Here is a 17,915-nt window from a genome sequence, read left to right as displayed (position 1 = left end):
CACTGATCCGACATGAATCAGGCAGAGCGGGCAGAGCAGCCGCTTTCAGACCGTGACTGAGAGTCTGTGGCCGGAGCTGACAGAGACACCAAGCACACAGCATGACATGCAGACAGTCAGAGCACGTACAGAAATATTAGAAGCTGACAAATTGGCCTGGGCGGCAGGGAAGGGAGGGGGCCGGTGATGGGCGCAGGTCGGGGAGACTGACAGCGCATGTAAAATTCATAGTGTCCCATGGGCTCCGAGGTAATACTTCACCACTGAGGGACGTTAGCGAGAAATAGGCACCCTGCTATTAAATGGTTGTTGATGCTATGGCTTAAACTTTAATGGACTGCTCTTGGGCTCGTAATGTAATGTATACACTCTGTTGTGACTTATCCACATCTTGGGGATGGGTTTTAAATATGGCCGCTAAGAAAGCAAGCTGTAGAAGTAATCACCGCATTAGAGGGCTTGCAATAAGCTTCACAGGGGGTGAAGACAGATACGGTGACCGCAAAAAAACATGAATCTCCCAAAGTCTCAGAAAGTTCTGGACTTACTTCCAAGTCGTTGAAGAAGAAATGTGTGTCGGCCAAGTTGAAGATCATCTCTTCCATTCTTAGTCCCAACGACACTGATGTTGGTGGATCCTGAAAAACACACACACCCCAAAAAAAACAAAAAAAAACAAACACCCAATAATTATTATCTTTTCTACATAAAAATAGATAATATACTGTATAGGCAGGCCTAATATTAGAAGTTCAGAATCAGTAATAATATAATAGTATCTTTAGCCGTGGTTAACACGTTTTTACATACTTTGGAAAATATATTATGAACATTATACTACATATCTCACATATATATATATATATATATATATATATATATATATATATATATATATATATATATGCAAATAGGGAATAATTGAACTCATATACATAATGAAATGTATTAATTATATATACATATAAAGATATATTTATGTTTGGTTTATGCCATATGCACATATATTTTTCAATATTTACTTTATACAATTTATATTTAATTAAAAAATATTTTATATTTAATAATTTCATAATATTTAGTAAAATGCTTTAAATTATATTATATATAATAATACACATAATTGTATAATATAATATAATAATTATATATATATATATATAATAGAAACATAATATTTTAATATATAATTGGCTGAAACTTTCATAGATTTTCTATATTATATATTACACATTTTTCCATAATTACTTTGGATAATATATACATATTTAACATTTAGATATACATATGACTTTGATAGATAGATAGATAGATAGATAGATAGATAGATAGATAGATAGATAGATAGATAGATAGATAGATAGATAGATAGATAGATAGATAGATAGATAGATAGAACATAACATATACTTCAAAATAAAATGTATTATAAAACATACCTCTGTCTAAGCCAATTCAACAAGGTTTAAAAATGATAAAGCTAATTTTTTGTCTAAAAAAGAAGCAGGGCTTAATTTTACACTCTGTAGGCAGTAAAACCCAATCTCAGATGCGTTATGAGTTGAAATGAGCTTGAGGTCAAGGTGTCATCATAAATATATCACTGTCCACATACCTCAGAGCCAAGATCATCTTTCTACACATTACTACTGATGCATTTCCCCCAAACAATCTTCTCACATCAGATAAAGCATTTTCCAACTATTTGTGAAAGGCTGAAGTTGGGAATTTAATAGAAACTTCTAGAAACAGGAAGATGCACATTTTCCTACACAAAACAGCTTTAGCAAGTGATGTTTAAACCTGTGAACTGGCAGTAATCAAAATGGATTACTCACTTAAATTATAATGGACTCTTTTTTAAAATGTATTCAATGTATTCAGTTTCCACCGTAATGCAATACTGGCAGTAATGGCGATCTCTCGTTGTGTTTGAGCTGACACAAAGATGGGAGCGACTGCTCTCTAAATTGTTAATGAATCATTTCCGTGTGTTCTTCTCTTTAATACCTAGTCAACACTCATTAAGGAAGCTCGTTACAAAATTACACCTTTTCATGATTACAGACTTCTCTTTGTGCATATATTGAATATATTGTCAATTTTCTCATCTCAACTGAACTACAAATATTTAGGAGTGACAGTTCGCAGTGTTGAAACAAAGAAACACTGTAGTACGAGTTTAAAACAAGTTGATATTTAGACTAGTATTCAGTATATCTTCATTCCACACAGGCTTATTTTTCTAATCAGTGGCTGCTCTCTCGTTGTTCATTAAGAGGATAAAGCAAGTGTGCGAATGAGAGAGGAAAGCAAAGGAGGGGATTTATTCCAGTGTCTGTACAGCCGTGCTGAGTCAGAGAGCTCTGCTACAGGGATTAGAGCTTAAAGCCCCCCGAAGAAACGCCTGAGCTTTTTACTGATTACATGTCACACTCAACAATGAAAATGTTTTAACTGCGGACAGCGGGAGGGGAAACCACACAAGAAGAACAGAACACCAGCAAAGAAACTGATGAGGTTATTAAGTGTACTCAAGCAAACCGAATATAATATACAAATGTGACCCTGGACCACAAAACCAGTCTTAAGACGCTAGGGTACATTTGTAGCAATAGCCAAAAATACATCGCATGGGTCAAAATTATCGATTTTTCTTTTATGCCAAAAATCATTAGGATATTAAGTAAAGATCATGTTCGATGAAGATATTTTGCAAATTTCCTACCGTGAATATATCAAAACTTATTTTTTGATTAGTAATATGCATTGCTAAGAACATCATTTGGACAACTTTAAAGGCGATTTTCTGTATATTTAGATTTTTTTGCACCCTCAGATTCCAGATTTTCAAATAGTTGTATCTCGGCCAAATATTGTCCTATCCTAACAAACCATACTTTAATGGAAAGCTTATTTATTCATTTTCAAAAAACTGACACTTATGACTGGTTTTGTGTTCCAGGGTAACAAATTAGTATATTTATGATGGTACACAGATATTTTTTTTTTCTATTCATACACAGTACAGTCTCTTTTGCTCATCAAAGCTGAAAAGACAGTAAAAGATTAATATTGTGAAATATTACTACACTTTAAAATAACTTTTTTCTATTTAAATGTGTTTTAAAATGTAATTTATTCCTGTGATGGCAAAGCTGAATTTTTATCAGCCATTACTCCAGTCTTCAGTGTCACATGATCCTTCAGAAATTATTCTAATATGCTGATTTGGTGCTCAAGAAACATTTCTTATCATCAATGTTAAAAACAGCTTCATATTTTTATGGAAACCAACTGTTTTTTTCAGGAATCTTTGATGAATGGAAAGTTCAAATGAACAGCATGTATTTAAAATAAAATCTTTTGTAACATTATAAATGTCTTTACTGTAGCTTTTGCTAAATTGTATACATCGTTGCTGAATGAATATATTAATTTCTTTAATATATATATATATATATCTTACTGACCTCACACTTTTAAACATTAACCCACATGTTCTGTTGAGATTGACTCTCAGAGACTCCAGTTCTTAGTAGCAATTAAGTAATTATTATGTACAAATCAAAATTTTTAAGTGTGAAATGTCAATTTTATACATTATAGTAACAACAGGAACTCCAGATTTGGGTTTGTGGTCCTAATCACATTAGTAAAAAAAATAAAAATAAAATAAAAGAACAGAAATTGGCAGGCACGCACTTCTACAATTTTTTTGCATGTGAAAATCTATTGCAATTATCCTTTGTTTATATCTGAGGTCTCCAAAACCCCAAACTAAAATAATATATTTCACGGCGGTCGTTGGATGCATGTTAGCAAGTTAAAATTATGTTTATAATCAGTTCTCATGAGTGCAGGAAGTTATCAACCTGATACTTCAACGTTAAGTATGTTTTCTGAGCTTTTAAAAGAGTTGTGGAGTCTCTCAGACTGAGAATAAGAACATGAGGGTTAATAATTTCACAGTTTATATACACTATTGAGTTGTTACTTTTAATTATAAAAGAAGCTTTTAAATATATAGCCTAATCAAAAATAGGTTATTTCTTTGTTTCTTCTCCAACACGTCTGAATAGTCCTCCCCTCCCATCTATTTTGAGCCTGCCAGTCAGTGGACTTAATATAAACACCTGCGTATGTATCTGACAGTTAATAAAAGCAGGTTTGGTGGTGAGAGGTATGCAAAGTGCACTTCTCTGGCCCGACGAATCCTCTCCAATTAAATTTAAACAATCATTCAGCGGGAGAGTTAAGAATACAAGCAGGCTGGAGTGCCAGAGGGTCTTCTGCTCTCGCTGCCACCTGTCCCCACACATCAGCGCCACCCAAAGGGCGCCAAGTCCTTCCCTCTAAAACCCCCTCACCCCGCAAGCTTTCCCTCCAGGGCTGACGGCCACACAGCTGGCCCGAACCATCAGCTTTATGGGAGCGAGCTGCCCTGATGCCAATTAGGATAACTGATAACCACAGCAGTGAGCGCTCCAACACGGCTCTATTTATAGAGTTCTTCCTGAACGGTTTTGCTGGAAGAAATGCATTTCGCTGGGTTTTCTTACTGTTTATATCATCTACGCCTCATATCGGAGAAATGTGAAGCACCTTGGTTTTTAATGTAAGGGTTTGAGATGAGTGTGCTGATATGATTTAAGGGAGCATTATGCGGTTTGCGATGTTGCAGGGTAGATGGGATACGCATATTTCTGGTGGAAGGGCAATGTGTAATCAGATTTCAACAGCAGAGAGGAGGACAAAGAACAATTTAGTGCTTAAGAAATATTTCTTATTATTTTAAGTGTTGAAAACAGTTGTGCAGCTTAATAATTTTGTGGAAATCGTGATACTTTTTCCCCCCTCAGAATTCTTCCATTCTAATATGCTGAAACCATGATACTTTTTTATTTTATTTTATTTTATTTTTATTTATTTTATTTTTTTTCCCACCATAATTTTTTTTTTCATTCTAATATTCAGTTATTTTCAGTGTTAAAAACTGTTCTGCAGCCTAATATATATATTTTTTTTCAGAATTCTTTCATTCTAATATGCTGAAACCATGATAGTTTTTTTAATTTAATTTTATTTATTAAATTTTCTAATATGCTGATTTGGTGCTAAATTATTTTCAGTGTTGAAAACAGTTGTGCAGCCTAATATTTTTGTGGAAACCATGATGCTTTTTTTCAGAATTATTTCATTCTAATATGCTGAAACCATGATACTTTTTTATTTAATTTAATTGAATTGTATATAAATATAATAGGCCCTATTAAATAGTTGTGATGTTTAATATTTTTGTGGAATCTTTTTTCAGGTTTCTTTGGTAAATAGAAAGTTCAAAAGAGCAGAATTTATTTAAAATATAATTTAATGTATCCTTGCTGAATAAAAGTATTAAATTCTTTCCAAAAAAAAAATAAATCTTACTGACTCCAAACTTTCAAACATTAGTGAAGGTGAAAATGAAATAATTAACCATAATTTTGTGTTGAGACTTTCAGTGTCTTTCAGTCTTTAAAAGTAATAAAAGAAAATTTGAAATTCATCTCTTTAATTACTTTCTAATCCATCTAATTCTACCAATAAATTCGTTAAGTATGTTCCCCTGACCAATCAAAACCAGTAAACAGAACTTATTAAGTGTGAAACGTGACTTTTTTTATATTATAGTAACAATTGAAATTTCAGATTGGGTTCTGTTTGAACCAATAAGGAAACACACACACACACTTAAGATTAGACGTGGCTGCACCAGAGGCTCAGTTTAAGTGTGTGTGTGAGAGAGAGTGGACACGGCTGAGGCACTCTCAGAGTTTCGCTTCTTTACCCAGCATGCTCAGCCGAGATAAAGTAAATAAACAGCGCAGGGTCGAGGGCCAGGGCTCCCTCGCCCTTAAAACAAAACACCACCCCCATCAAACACCCTGCCTGAGGAACAAAGAGAACAAACCAGCCGCCGGGCCCCGTTCCACTGACATCCGAGCGCTGCTGTCATCTACACTCACCACAAAGAAAAAACCCTTCAAGAAGCTCAGCCAAAAAATGCCAAGTCTGTGATTTATTCCCTCAAACAAGGAAGCAGTTTTCTATATTCTTCGGACACAAAGAGGGTTTAAAAACACACGCATGTTGAACTCAGATTTTTTTTTTTTTTGTTAAATTATAATTTGGTGAATTGAACCAACGGTTGAGCGAGTTAAATAAAGCCATGAGATCATTGACAAAGCCTGAGAATTGCAGATCAACGTATTTCCCAAATTGTTTGTTTTGAAAGTTCAAATATAGCTTATGATGGTTTATATAAAATAACAAATACAACAACCGCAGAAGTAAACTAGTTCTTATTGCATGTTCATAACCCTTTTGAACCTGCTAAATTTGCCATTATGCCTTAATTAAATTATCCCATAAATAAAGACAAAATGTTATTTATACATATATTTTTATACACATTTTGTATAATAAAATAATTTTATATACACTACCCAAATGTTTGGGGACAGTAAGAAATTAATACTTGTATTCAGCAAGCATGCAGTAAATGCATCAAAAGTGACCATAAGACATTAATAATGTTACAAAAGATTTATATTTCAAATAAATCCAGTTCTATCAAACTTTCTATTAATCTAATAACTCTTAAAAAAAAAACATGTATAATAGTTTCCACAAAATATTAAGCAGCACAACGTTTTCAACATAGATGATAATACAAGTTTTTTTAGCTGCAAATCAACAAATTACAATGTTTTTTTCAGTAATGATGCCTAAAATGATAATCTAATTATTTTTGTGTAAAAAAATTAAATTGTAGCAATATTTCACAATATTGTGTTTGATCATAAATGCAAATTCCTTTCAAATATATATATATATATATATATATATATATAGAGAGAGAGAGAGAGAGAGAGAGAGGGGGACTCTTTGCCTTTATTTATATGGTAGTATATATATATATATATATATATATATATATATATATATATATATATATATATATATATACATAACTCTAAAGCTAAAGATAATGTTTCTCAACTTTGATCAACTTAATATAATACATGAACCCCACTCAAAGGGCAGTTAAGGCAAACATTTAATTAAACTTAACAATGAACCATTTCTAAAGGACAAAAAACCCTTAAGAAGTGTCAATGGACATTCTCGGTGCAACTGGTTTGTAATCCATGCCTGTTCCAGCCACATAACTCAGACAGCTGCAGGCCGAGCTGAATGCCTGCGAGGCCTCGACGATCTTATTAAAAAAAAGAAACAATTACACTGAACTCTGAGTTCCTCGAAGCTGGATGGTCTACCCAAACAGACCCTCTTTCTGTGTATTTTTCTAAACTTTGCTGCAATATTTGCCTGTGTTTGCATTTAAAATACATCACTTACCCTTCCGAATCTGTTGGCGTAAGATCCCGTGAGCAAGGAATGGAAAACGATAATTGTTTCATCCAAGTCCCAAATGAACACGCGCTGAGAAAAGAAAGAGCAAAATCAATGGCTCACTCAGCATGCAAGATGATCTGATTGTCAATAAGAAGGGTGCATAGATTCATGCGCCCTGGGATCAGTAGATATTCAGCACTGATGGCCACCATAGCACCCTGCAACTGCGGGAAGAACCACCACTGGACAATCCATCTCCTGCCCCTGATGCATTAACACAATCAATACCAACAAACTAATTAACTAGATTTGTTAACATGCTATGATGTCAGCTTGCTAATGGGGCCAAAACCTTCCAGAGATTGAGGTCATGTTAATGAAAAGACCAAGACCTGTACATCTCAAATATGATCGAGATAGAAATAATATACTTCCAAATATACAAATACTGTCAAACGATTAATCACATCCAAAATACAACATTTTCTTTACATAATATATGTGTGTATACTGTGCATATTTATCATGTATATATAAATACCCACACATACAGCATATATTTTGAAAATATTTATATGTATTTACATACATACATTTACATATACAGTATATATATACTTTTTTTTTAATTCAAAGCATTTTTTAAACCAATATGCAAACAATTTTCGTAAATCTGCTTTTTACAAAATGTAACAATGCAAGAAAACTATTTACAAGAGATTTAAGTCTGTTTTTTCTTTCCCCCAGTCTTCATGTCAAAACATGTGACATGATGCACACAAAATAAACTGACAGAGCGCAGATTTAGGCTTTTGCATGCTAAGCGTGCAAAATATGCAAAACAAAGCTTTCACCAAAAAAACTCTGTTTAGGGAATTTACATGTTGTAACATGTAAAATTGAGCATGGAAACACTCTTAAACATGTAAATGCATTGTTTTTAAGGTAAAGCAGTGAGCAGAGACGCTTTTAGATAATCAAAAGTATCTTAATAGTAATTAATCTATTGCTGCCATTCCAGCCAGATACATTGACAGAGCGGCAGCGTTCCAATACCTCAAGATCAGAGTCGGGAGGTGGGGATGGGTTATTGTTCCTCCTTCCCCGGCCACGTGACTTTCCATCTGAGGCCCGACGCAATCGATCTGAATCTGAATCTTTAATGGGGGTTGATGGACTGTGGATTGTACTGTAGTCTCCTGCAAGGAGAAAAAAGAAAGGCAAAAAGTATGTCAAAAGAGGAAAATAAAAAAGGCTTTCACCTTCACATTGTGGCTGGATCCGTTTACCTCATCTAGTGTTCAGTGCTGTAGCTGCTGCCCACATGCTCTAATATCACGCTGTTTATATGAACTCCTTAAACCCTAGATACCATTTAAGCTTTAGTAATGGCAATGAGGGTGTTACGCACTATACCATCCTTCCCTAATTACATGACAAGGCAAATGTAAGAACAGGTTGGGTCATTGGAGGAGCAAAAATAGACTAAACAAAGGGCAATATCAACCATTTTTCTGAACGCAAAATGATAAGAGCAAACATTATTTTAACACATTTTAAGTTAATTAATTAATTAATTTCTATGGAGACTGGAACATGAGAGCGCCCAAATGGAAGTTAGAATCCATCATGGCAGCACTCATCAGTTCCTCAGGAAAAAAGGTGGATAGTGTCAAATACATTATGAGGATATCAACTTCTTGTTTATAGAACTAAACAATATCAATTCTGGCTGATGCAGATAAGATGATAATTAAATTTACATTATGGCCGATAATAGATAAATGGCACAAATTAAGAACAATAATAAATGGATATAAATAATAATACTCTATTAATATGTGATTCATATTAATATTTTATATTAACAATTTTGTTTAAGTTAAAAAAAATACTTTACATGCTAATGATCGCCATAATGCATGTATACATACATTAAACACTCAGGTTAGTCTTTGAAAATGCTAATAAAAATCTTATAAATTATATAGATAATTGTACACATTTATATTTATTAAAAACACAAATTTTTATAAATATACAATGTAAATAATAACTATACATTATATATATAATTATTTTGGAAATTGCTTAATAATTTAAAAATGACATTTATATACTTTTATAAAATAGACATATTTAAATCGCTTTATATAATTTATGAGATTTTAAAAAATATATTTTTAAAGATTAACTTTAAGTGATTGTTAGATGACAGCAAGATAATCTACTGGAAATTATATTTCTAAAAATATTCTCTAATAAATCCGATAACCAACAATTTCCTTTTGCATTAAGTTTAGGGACATTTCCTTTAATCCTAAAACAGAACACGGCAATGAGTAATTAAAAATATTTATTAAAAATAAATAAAACTATTCAGAAAATTACACGAGTGCACCGGGGTTCAGTAATGCAAAATTAGCCAATCACATTTTGTCTTTGCAGCAACTTCTTGTAGGACTTCCATACCTTTTTTTTTCCCCTTCAAACCAATTTTTCTTACCTGCCGGTTGCTCTGTGAGGGCCTGGCTGGTGATCCCTGATGGAGGTTCCTGTAGGGTGTAGGTGGCAGTGGTGGAAGGTGTGGTGGGGCTGGTGTTGTTACTGGTCATGTATGGAGAAGTGTAAGGGCTACTGTTGTAATACTGCGCATACTGACTCTGGCCAAAAGTTGGGTAGGAGGGGTAGTCCTGCAGAAAGACATCAAGGCGGTAATGTGAGATAGCCGCAAGCAATGCTGCTACTTTACAGCACAGATTCCAAAATGTAAATGTGAACATATGTCTCCTGTGCGCTACATCTGGACAGCGATCTGTCTTCACTCTTTTTTCCTCCACTCGTGGCATAATTCATTCGCGAAAAGAGCAAGAGGTAATCCTTACGTACAGTGGTCGAGACATTTAGAGTGATTCATATCATGTGAGTAATATGCGAGCATACACATGTTCTCTAAAGGCTTACAGGAGGAAGGAAAAAATACTGGGCGCATGTGCCAAATGGAGGAAATGTGATTTCAACAGACTAGATAGTGAGGGATAGAAACTCGATTACAGCTACCTGTTGTGTACTATTGAATCCAGTCGAGTTTGTGAGGGAATTGCTTCCAGCGTACAGCCCTGAAGTTGTTGTAAAACTGCCTCCTATGAGAGAAAGAAACATAATCGTGAGCTATCGCAATGCAAAGCACACAAAGATCAAATCAAATGAGGCTTTGTTTGCAACTGATGTAATTCTGAGGACGATAAGCGAAATATAACCTTCAAAATAAATGATATTTTTAAATTGAAGATGGGGGTCGAGTCAAGCAAGACCTAACACACCTCAAAGGCATTTAAGACAAAGCCTTGAAGGTACTATAGGGGTATGAGGGATTGTGTGTGTGTGTTTGTGTGTGTGAGAGAGAGAGAGGGCATGTGTGCGTGTTGGTGGGTGGGATGTAACAGTGGCTTTATCTTTTCTTTCTCCATATCAGTGATTGGATCTTGGCCGATGGACGGAAATAAAGAGGAAAGGGGGTTGGGTCTATTATTTCATCCATCGCTACCTTTACAATGACAGACACATGACCACTGTTGGGAATGAGGGGGAGGGAGAGGATGGGAGTTTTACCTGACATCCTGCCTCAATGAATATGTATATCTGTCTTCTTTTCAAGCTGCTCAAAGAAGCACCTTCTGGGTAATTAAATCTCTCTATGGAGAGATAGCATCTAATGACTTAATAACATACATGACATGAGTTATAGGGGCGAGACAGCCTGGAGGTAAGCTGCGTTTTGAGGTGCTTCTTGGAGTCACGGTGCTCAAATCAAATTGGAATTCTCAAGCGGACTGAAAAACTGGTGTAGAAGAATATTCTGAGTGCAGTACAAGTTCAGCTCAATCGACATAAATTTATTTAGACATTCTTTAAAAAAAGCAAAAGTCTGGGTTACAGTGAGACACATAGAATGGAGGTCAATGGGATTAATTTATTCAAAGTTTTGTATTTTTGTTATGCGCTTTTATCAGTTATTATATATTTATTTGTATTTGTTATATAATATTTATTATATTTTATTTAGCTTTATATTTATTTTTTATATATATTTATTAATATGTTATTTACATTTAAGTTTTAGTCATTTTAGTATTTCATATTAAACTATATTTATTTCAGCTAGTTGCCAAATTCTAATTTTCATTTTTTTTTTTATGTCAGGTTGTTTTTTTTTATTTATTAAAAAAAAGTTTTACTAGTGTCTTTTTAACAACTAATTTTCAAAAGTGTTAGTTTGTGTTTTAGTAAACTATACCAACACTGCTGTAGAAATGATCAAAGGAACTGAACAGCTGAAATAATATACAAGTTTCAATAGAAAATTTAATACAAGTTTATAAACTTAAAAACTTTACATTTCTACTCTTAAATCCTCAAAAAAATTCACCCGATTAGTGCCTAGATTTTTGCTTTTTTAAAGAAAATGAGGGACTAGTCAAAACTACTTTTTGTGTTAATCAACATTATGCCTCAAATGCTGTAGATTGAGTTTAAGATGTATTGAAAGCAGAATATTCCTCTAAATCAGGTTTAGCACATTTTGCCAGAAGTTTTCTTAAGCTAACATAACCAGGAAATAAACTAATGAACAGCTGTAATACCTGCTGCGAAAAGTTGTGTGTAACCCTGGAATAATCAGTTATCTCTATACAACACTTTCAACACAATAATAATATAAAAGAGTAACTGGATATTTGTTCAGCAAAAAAAAAAAACAGAAGCAATGTCTTTCATCTTCTGGTGTTCAGGAAAATGAGGCCCCTCAGACTGTAACAAACATACAACAGCTTTTATTGTGGACTACTGTCTGGCTCAACAAGCAAGTTTGTTTCTCTTTCTTGCTTTTTATCTCTTGTTTTTAAAGAACAGCAAGAGGTGCTCTAAAAGCTGTTGACTTCCTCCCCAGACTTGAGCCGTCACATAAAGTGAGACACATGAATCTCCCAATGCACAACAAATTAGCTAAATCCACAGTTCAAAAAGTCATAAAAGCCAAGACTCGTAGGAAAGCAGTTGACTCCAGAGAGAGTCCGGAGCCACATAAAAGCCAAGCAAGACCCCCTCCGGTCCCAAAAGAATGACTCCATGCTGGGGAGAGGCCTGGTTTTTCCCAGGGGCAAAAACTCCCCCGTTCCTCCCCCTCTCCACTCTGTCTTGCTCCAGTTAGTTCACTCAAGACGAGACACTGGCTCTCCTCATGGCCTCTCCAATTGGGAGTCCATTTGCTGTGCTTGATCAGTCCTCTTGCCATGGGCTATGTCTATCATCAGTGCACAATATTTGTAGCAGAAGTTTTGTAGGCCTCTCTAGGGAGCAAGCGATCAAGTCCAGATGGGCTTCTTTAAAAAGCAGTCTGCTGCTCCTCTCACACAATGTGCAGAATAGAGGGAGGCCCAATTTTTGCTGTAATTATCATCTACTTTGAGTGAAAATCAGTGAGAGAAGCCACTCTATGGCTCCACTCGTGCTTTAGAGCCATTATGGTTATGGAAAAGGAAGCAAAGCTCAAACAGGTGTGAAACTGGAAAATTAATTCCTAATTTATACTTGGATGTACTGAGTGAAATCAAGAAGCCATCAAGAAGTCTTTCAATTCTTTGGCATAGAGAGATGCAAATTTCCACTGAGACAGATAGATAGACAGATAGATAGATAGATAGATAGATAGATAGATAGATAGATAGATAGATAGATAGATAGATAGATAGATAGATAGATAGATAGATAGATAGATAGATAGATAGATAGATAGATAGATAGATAGATAGATAGATATTTGCTGAGAAACCTCCCCTTCCAAAAATAAAATTATAAAAATATATATATATATTTTGGCAGACTAGCAAATAGCCGATTAGACATTACAAAAAGTGGCTTTAGAAATCAACATATTACATATTTTTTTTTAAATTTCCATATAACTGAACAAAAGCCTGATCACTAACACTCTGCATTTTGATCTGAAATAATATCAGTTAACATTTCCATATTCTCTCACTATTTTGTTCAATTTATGATAACCCAACAATCTGTGATGACATTTCAAGCCAGGAAGGTCCTTCTGTGTTACATTTCTGGATCATGATCAGAGAAAACCAGCGCTGTTCCATTAGACATGAAAGAGCAGGGTAAAAACATTAATTTAATTCTATTCCCTCTGACAGCTGGGTGCAGGGTCGCTCTACAAGGGTTATGGGACAGCAGTTGGTATCATATACATTGGGGGTCTACATTTGGCTACCGTGTTGAGTCTCTTCCTCTGAGTCCAGACCTGCCTAATCGATGAGGCACCGAGAGGAAGCCAATAGAGACAGACTGGCCTGGTTAATGGTCATCTGTCATCTGCTCTTGCAGTTAGTGGCTAATGTGTTTATGGCTGCGTGGGCTTTGAAAGGAAGACTGAAGGCCCCTCAGTTTCTGACTTACAATAAACTCAATGCAGTGTCGTTGTGAAATGACAGTTAAAGAGACATTTCATGCTACAAATGGCAATTCTATCATGATGTAATTCCAAACATGTATGCGGTTATTTTTGGTAAAAAGAAGTTTGACAGAGATGGTCACCATGAACTGTCCTTTTTTGGAAAAGAACTGTGTGAAGATGCTCTCCTTTTGTTTTCCAACAAGTTTGGAGTGACATTAGGGTTTAAATTTTTTGGGGTGAACTATATCTTCAAGGAACATTCTTGCCAAATTTTGGCACAAAATTTTCTAAATTCACGACAAAATATTAAAATGAAACGATGCATTTCTCCAAAATATCATACTGTGATAAGCATTCATTGGATTTTACTTGATGTCTGTTGATTTTGTATCATCTGGAGGCTAAACAAGGTTCTTTAGGTACAAACAAAATTGACCAAAATTACTCAAATTTGGTATCAAACACCATCGGATGCATTCTTTGGGTTCTATACTTTCACGACATTTAGTTTCATTGGACTTGAAAGGTGTGAACAGGCCTTTAAACTTCTGTGGTTGGTACAGGGTAATACTTACAACCCTGGTGTTGAGGCAGCATCAGCAGAAGCAGAAAGTTTTTACTTATGAGGCATGGAAAAGAAGCTTCAACAGACCACATATGTCACATTATTTATTGTGAGATGCTCTGGAGAGCGTTCAAAAACGTGGAGATGTTTCTACTGTCACACATTATTTGGAGATTACAGCGCTCAAACTGGCGCTAACTGTTGGAGGCTTGAAGGAAAACACTAGAGGGAGAAAGATGGGAGAAAAAGGCTGTTGGTTTTGGAGTAGGGACACTCAAAAAAAACAACAAAAACATTGGGTGGCAGAGAGTTTGCCTGATGCACGTTTAATTCTCAGTACGCAAGTGTGACTTCCATGAATTGACCTCAAAGACGAGAGTCACGGGTGTTCCTTCTAAAGCAAACTTACTTATGAAAGTACATGGCCGAGCGCAAAGGAGAAAAAGACTGGTCTTAAAGAGGAAAAAGGGATTTTTTCCATCTGAGTTGGTTCTCTTCAGGCCTAATGCAAAAAAGACTGTGTCTAACTACAACCTAATACAACCATCTGCTCGGGGATGTTATGAATTGGTGCGTGTCTGCCATTAATTGTGTCCTCTTTTGAAGGGGGCCACAGAGGAATCACGCCTCTATTTTGTCACTCCACCGGGAAGAGCAGAATAAGAAAAGAGTAGAGGGTGTTCCTGACCTTGCATCTGGTAACTGTAGGGTGCTTGTCCCGTCTGAGGCGTGGAGAAGCTGGAACTGTAGCTGAGGAAGCCGCTCTGGCCTGGAGACTGAGCCTGGGTCAGTCCGCCCTCTGTCTTGATGCCTGCCCACAATGGACCTAAATCAGTTAGTGACACCAGAGCAGCATGATGCACAATCCTCAGTGTTACTCCTTCCATGACAATCCAGAATAAAAGATAACGGTGGCTTGTTTCGCACTGGGCCGTGGTTCAAGCAACCTTTGCAATGAAGTGTTTGTGCCAAACTCAGCATGGACTTCCAAGAATTTGCTGGTCAGAGTTAAAACAAACCTGTTTTTTGATTAGATTGAATCAGGCCCAATGCAGGTTTGCGTTTTGCTTCCACTCAAACAAACCCTCGAGAACCCTCGAGAGCGTATTTCGAGATTGTTCTACCTAAACAACATTATCTGTGCGCATATTTTCGCAAAGGTTTCATAACGTTGGAAAAACATTTCTATCTTGAGTTGGGCTCTCACAGTGTGTAGACAAGGAATTGAAATCTTTACATATCTCTTATCTGTCGAACTAGCAAAAAATTAGTAACTGTCTAAAAGAGATACTGAGTCTGCAAATGCAAAACTAAAGGTCAGCAGAGTCCCAAGTTTCGATTGAAGGTGGGAAAAGGAGCGACTAAGGGCTAGGTAAGCGTTAGCCTAATGTTAGTGATCAGCACGTTGTTAGCTAAGTTTCAGAATTGCTTAAAGCTACATGCTAAGTATGAGACAAAATGTGTGTTCCGATTGATAGGGTCCCTACGCAGTGCTCACTGCTGAGCACTGACTTTGCTGACAATAATCGCTCATTTGGAATGCCCTGCAACATCACAAAAAAAAAAGAGAGGCAATGACAGGATCACGCAGATTATGATATAACATAAATATTGTAATTTATTTTATACTTTCAAATTTAAATACATATAAAACACATATACAATTTTGCATCTAATAAATAAAGTCAAAATTTAACTTGTACTATTGTTGTAGTGTTCGTAGAGGTAGCTAAAGTAAATAAAATGACAGAGGCTTAGCTGCTTATTGCCGGTTTTACTTTTTTTTTTTTTACCTATTAATACAATACAATATGCAAATGTGACATTCATCACCATAACCATTCATAAATACTAGTGCTGTCAAACGATTAATCGCGATTAATCACATTCAAAATAAAGGTTTTTGTTTACGTGATATATATATATATATATATACACACACACATACATGCATGTATATATTTAAGAAAAATATGTTATGTTTATATATTAAATATATTTATATTTAATTTAAATGATATGAATTTAAATATACTGTATACATGTAAATATTTTCAAAATATATATTGTATGTGTGTCTATTTTTATATACATAATAAATATACACAGCACACACACGTACATTGTATAAACAAAAACTTTTATTTTGGATGCGATTAATCACGATTAATCATTGACAGCACTAATAAATACTCTAGTTTGTATAATAATCTAATTCATAAGTGAACCCTTCTATTGCAGAGCCTTTAAAAAAACTCTTTCAACGGCTCTGCTCCATTGTTAGTTTTGACTGGTGACGCGGTGGGTGATTTTCCCTCTCCACTTCCTGTGAAGTGATGTAGCGATGTTCCCTTATTTCCTATGCCATTCACAGTACCCTTCGAACTGGACTTGTTCGCTCCCTTTGGGTTGGAATCTCACTTAAGATGGCGGAATACCCTGTAAAGTCCACTTCGTAGTCCACTTACGGTTGAATGGACTGCATCTAAAATGCTACAAATGCTAAATGCTCAAATTAAACAGCATCTCATTTGAAGACTTGCAATTCAATTAAATGCATTAGAAGAAAAAACATTAAATATTGGCCATATTTGTCAAAAAAATAAGGACATATCCAAAAAGTGAGAGATTCCTCACAAAACCTGCTCATGAATATTACTTAGGTAATGTTCGCCCAGTAGAAATATTTTGTTTATGAAATGCAGGTAAACAAGACGACTCTTATAAAATGATTGTTTGCCAAAAATGCTTTTAATATTATGCCTAAAAATAATAATAATAATAATTCAAATGTTTATAAAGCTGTTCACATTTCCATCACTGTCAGTAAATAAATAAATACATTTTAAAAATGACCAAAAATTCTACAAGATTTAACCAAAAAGTTCTAAAATGTGAAAAAAATTCTAAAACATTCTAAAACATTCTAAATGTAAAAAAAAGATTAAAAAAAGACAATTTTTTTTAACAATAATACAAATAAATTTAGTTTAATACTAAGGCAGACAATATAGTAAATGTTTCATAAGGGTGGGAGTTCATCTGATTGAGTGAAAAGCAAAGCACAATCTGAATTGCAAAGCTTTAAAGCATAGAAAATAACGAACTGAGTCAGTTACCATAGGCTGGAATCCCATAGGGCTGGCCTGGCTGAGGGTACGTGCCATAGGCAGCAGCCTGCTGCATTCCTGTGGTGTATTGCGTCTGTCCGTACGCGGCCATATTTTGGGCAGAAGGAGTCGGAAGAATGTGTGGATAGGGTCTGCTATTTGAGAGCAAAGTAAGAGAAAAGGGAGAAATGTATTTTTACCCAAAAGCCCAAATTGAAAAATTTGCTCAAAGACAAATTCTCTGTGATTCTGCTACTTAATCATAAATATTTGGCCAAGCTGTGAAACAGAGAAAAATATAGCCATTAAGCAGCTGATATACATTGCGAAAGAATAATAAATCACAAGGGAAATTTTTGCAAGATAATAATTA

The 17,915-nt window shown here is 35.0% G+C and overlaps 1 protein-coding gene across 2 annotated transcripts in view; it reads right to left on the bottom strand.

Moving 5' to 3' along the window:
• LOC306862987 (protein phosphatase EYA1-like) overlaps positions 1 to 17,915 on the bottom strand; it is a 45,282-nt gene that overhangs the window by 15,664 nt on the left and 11,703 nt on the right. For both annotated transcript variants that reach the window (XM_079406117.1, XM_079406118.1), the window contains exons 5-11: positions 17,552 to 17,697; positions 15,121 to 15,243; positions 10,462 to 10,544; positions 9,908 to 10,094; positions 8,458 to 8,600; positions 7,405 to 7,488; positions 549 to 638 (exon numbers count right to left, since the gene is read on the bottom strand). In XM_079406117.1, coding sequence (XP_079262243.1) covers positions 549 to 638; positions 7,405 to 7,488; positions 8,458 to 8,600; positions 9,908 to 10,094; positions 10,462 to 10,544; positions 15,121 to 15,243; positions 17,552 to 17,697 — 856 coding nt within the window. The remainder of the gene's footprint in view (positions 1 to 548; positions 639 to 7,404; positions 7,489 to 8,457; positions 8,601 to 9,907; positions 10,095 to 10,461; positions 10,545 to 15,120; positions 15,244 to 17,551; positions 17,698 to 17,915) is intronic.

This window comes from Barbus barbus (genome assembly GCF_936440315.1).
Source record: "Barbus barbus genome assembly, chromosome: 44".
Taxonomy (NCBI): Eukaryota; Metazoa; Chordata; class Actinopteri; order Cypriniformes; family Cyprinidae; genus Barbus; species Barbus barbus.
Note: the sequence above shows the minus strand (reverse complement) of the source record. Positions and strands in the feature narration are given on the sequence as shown.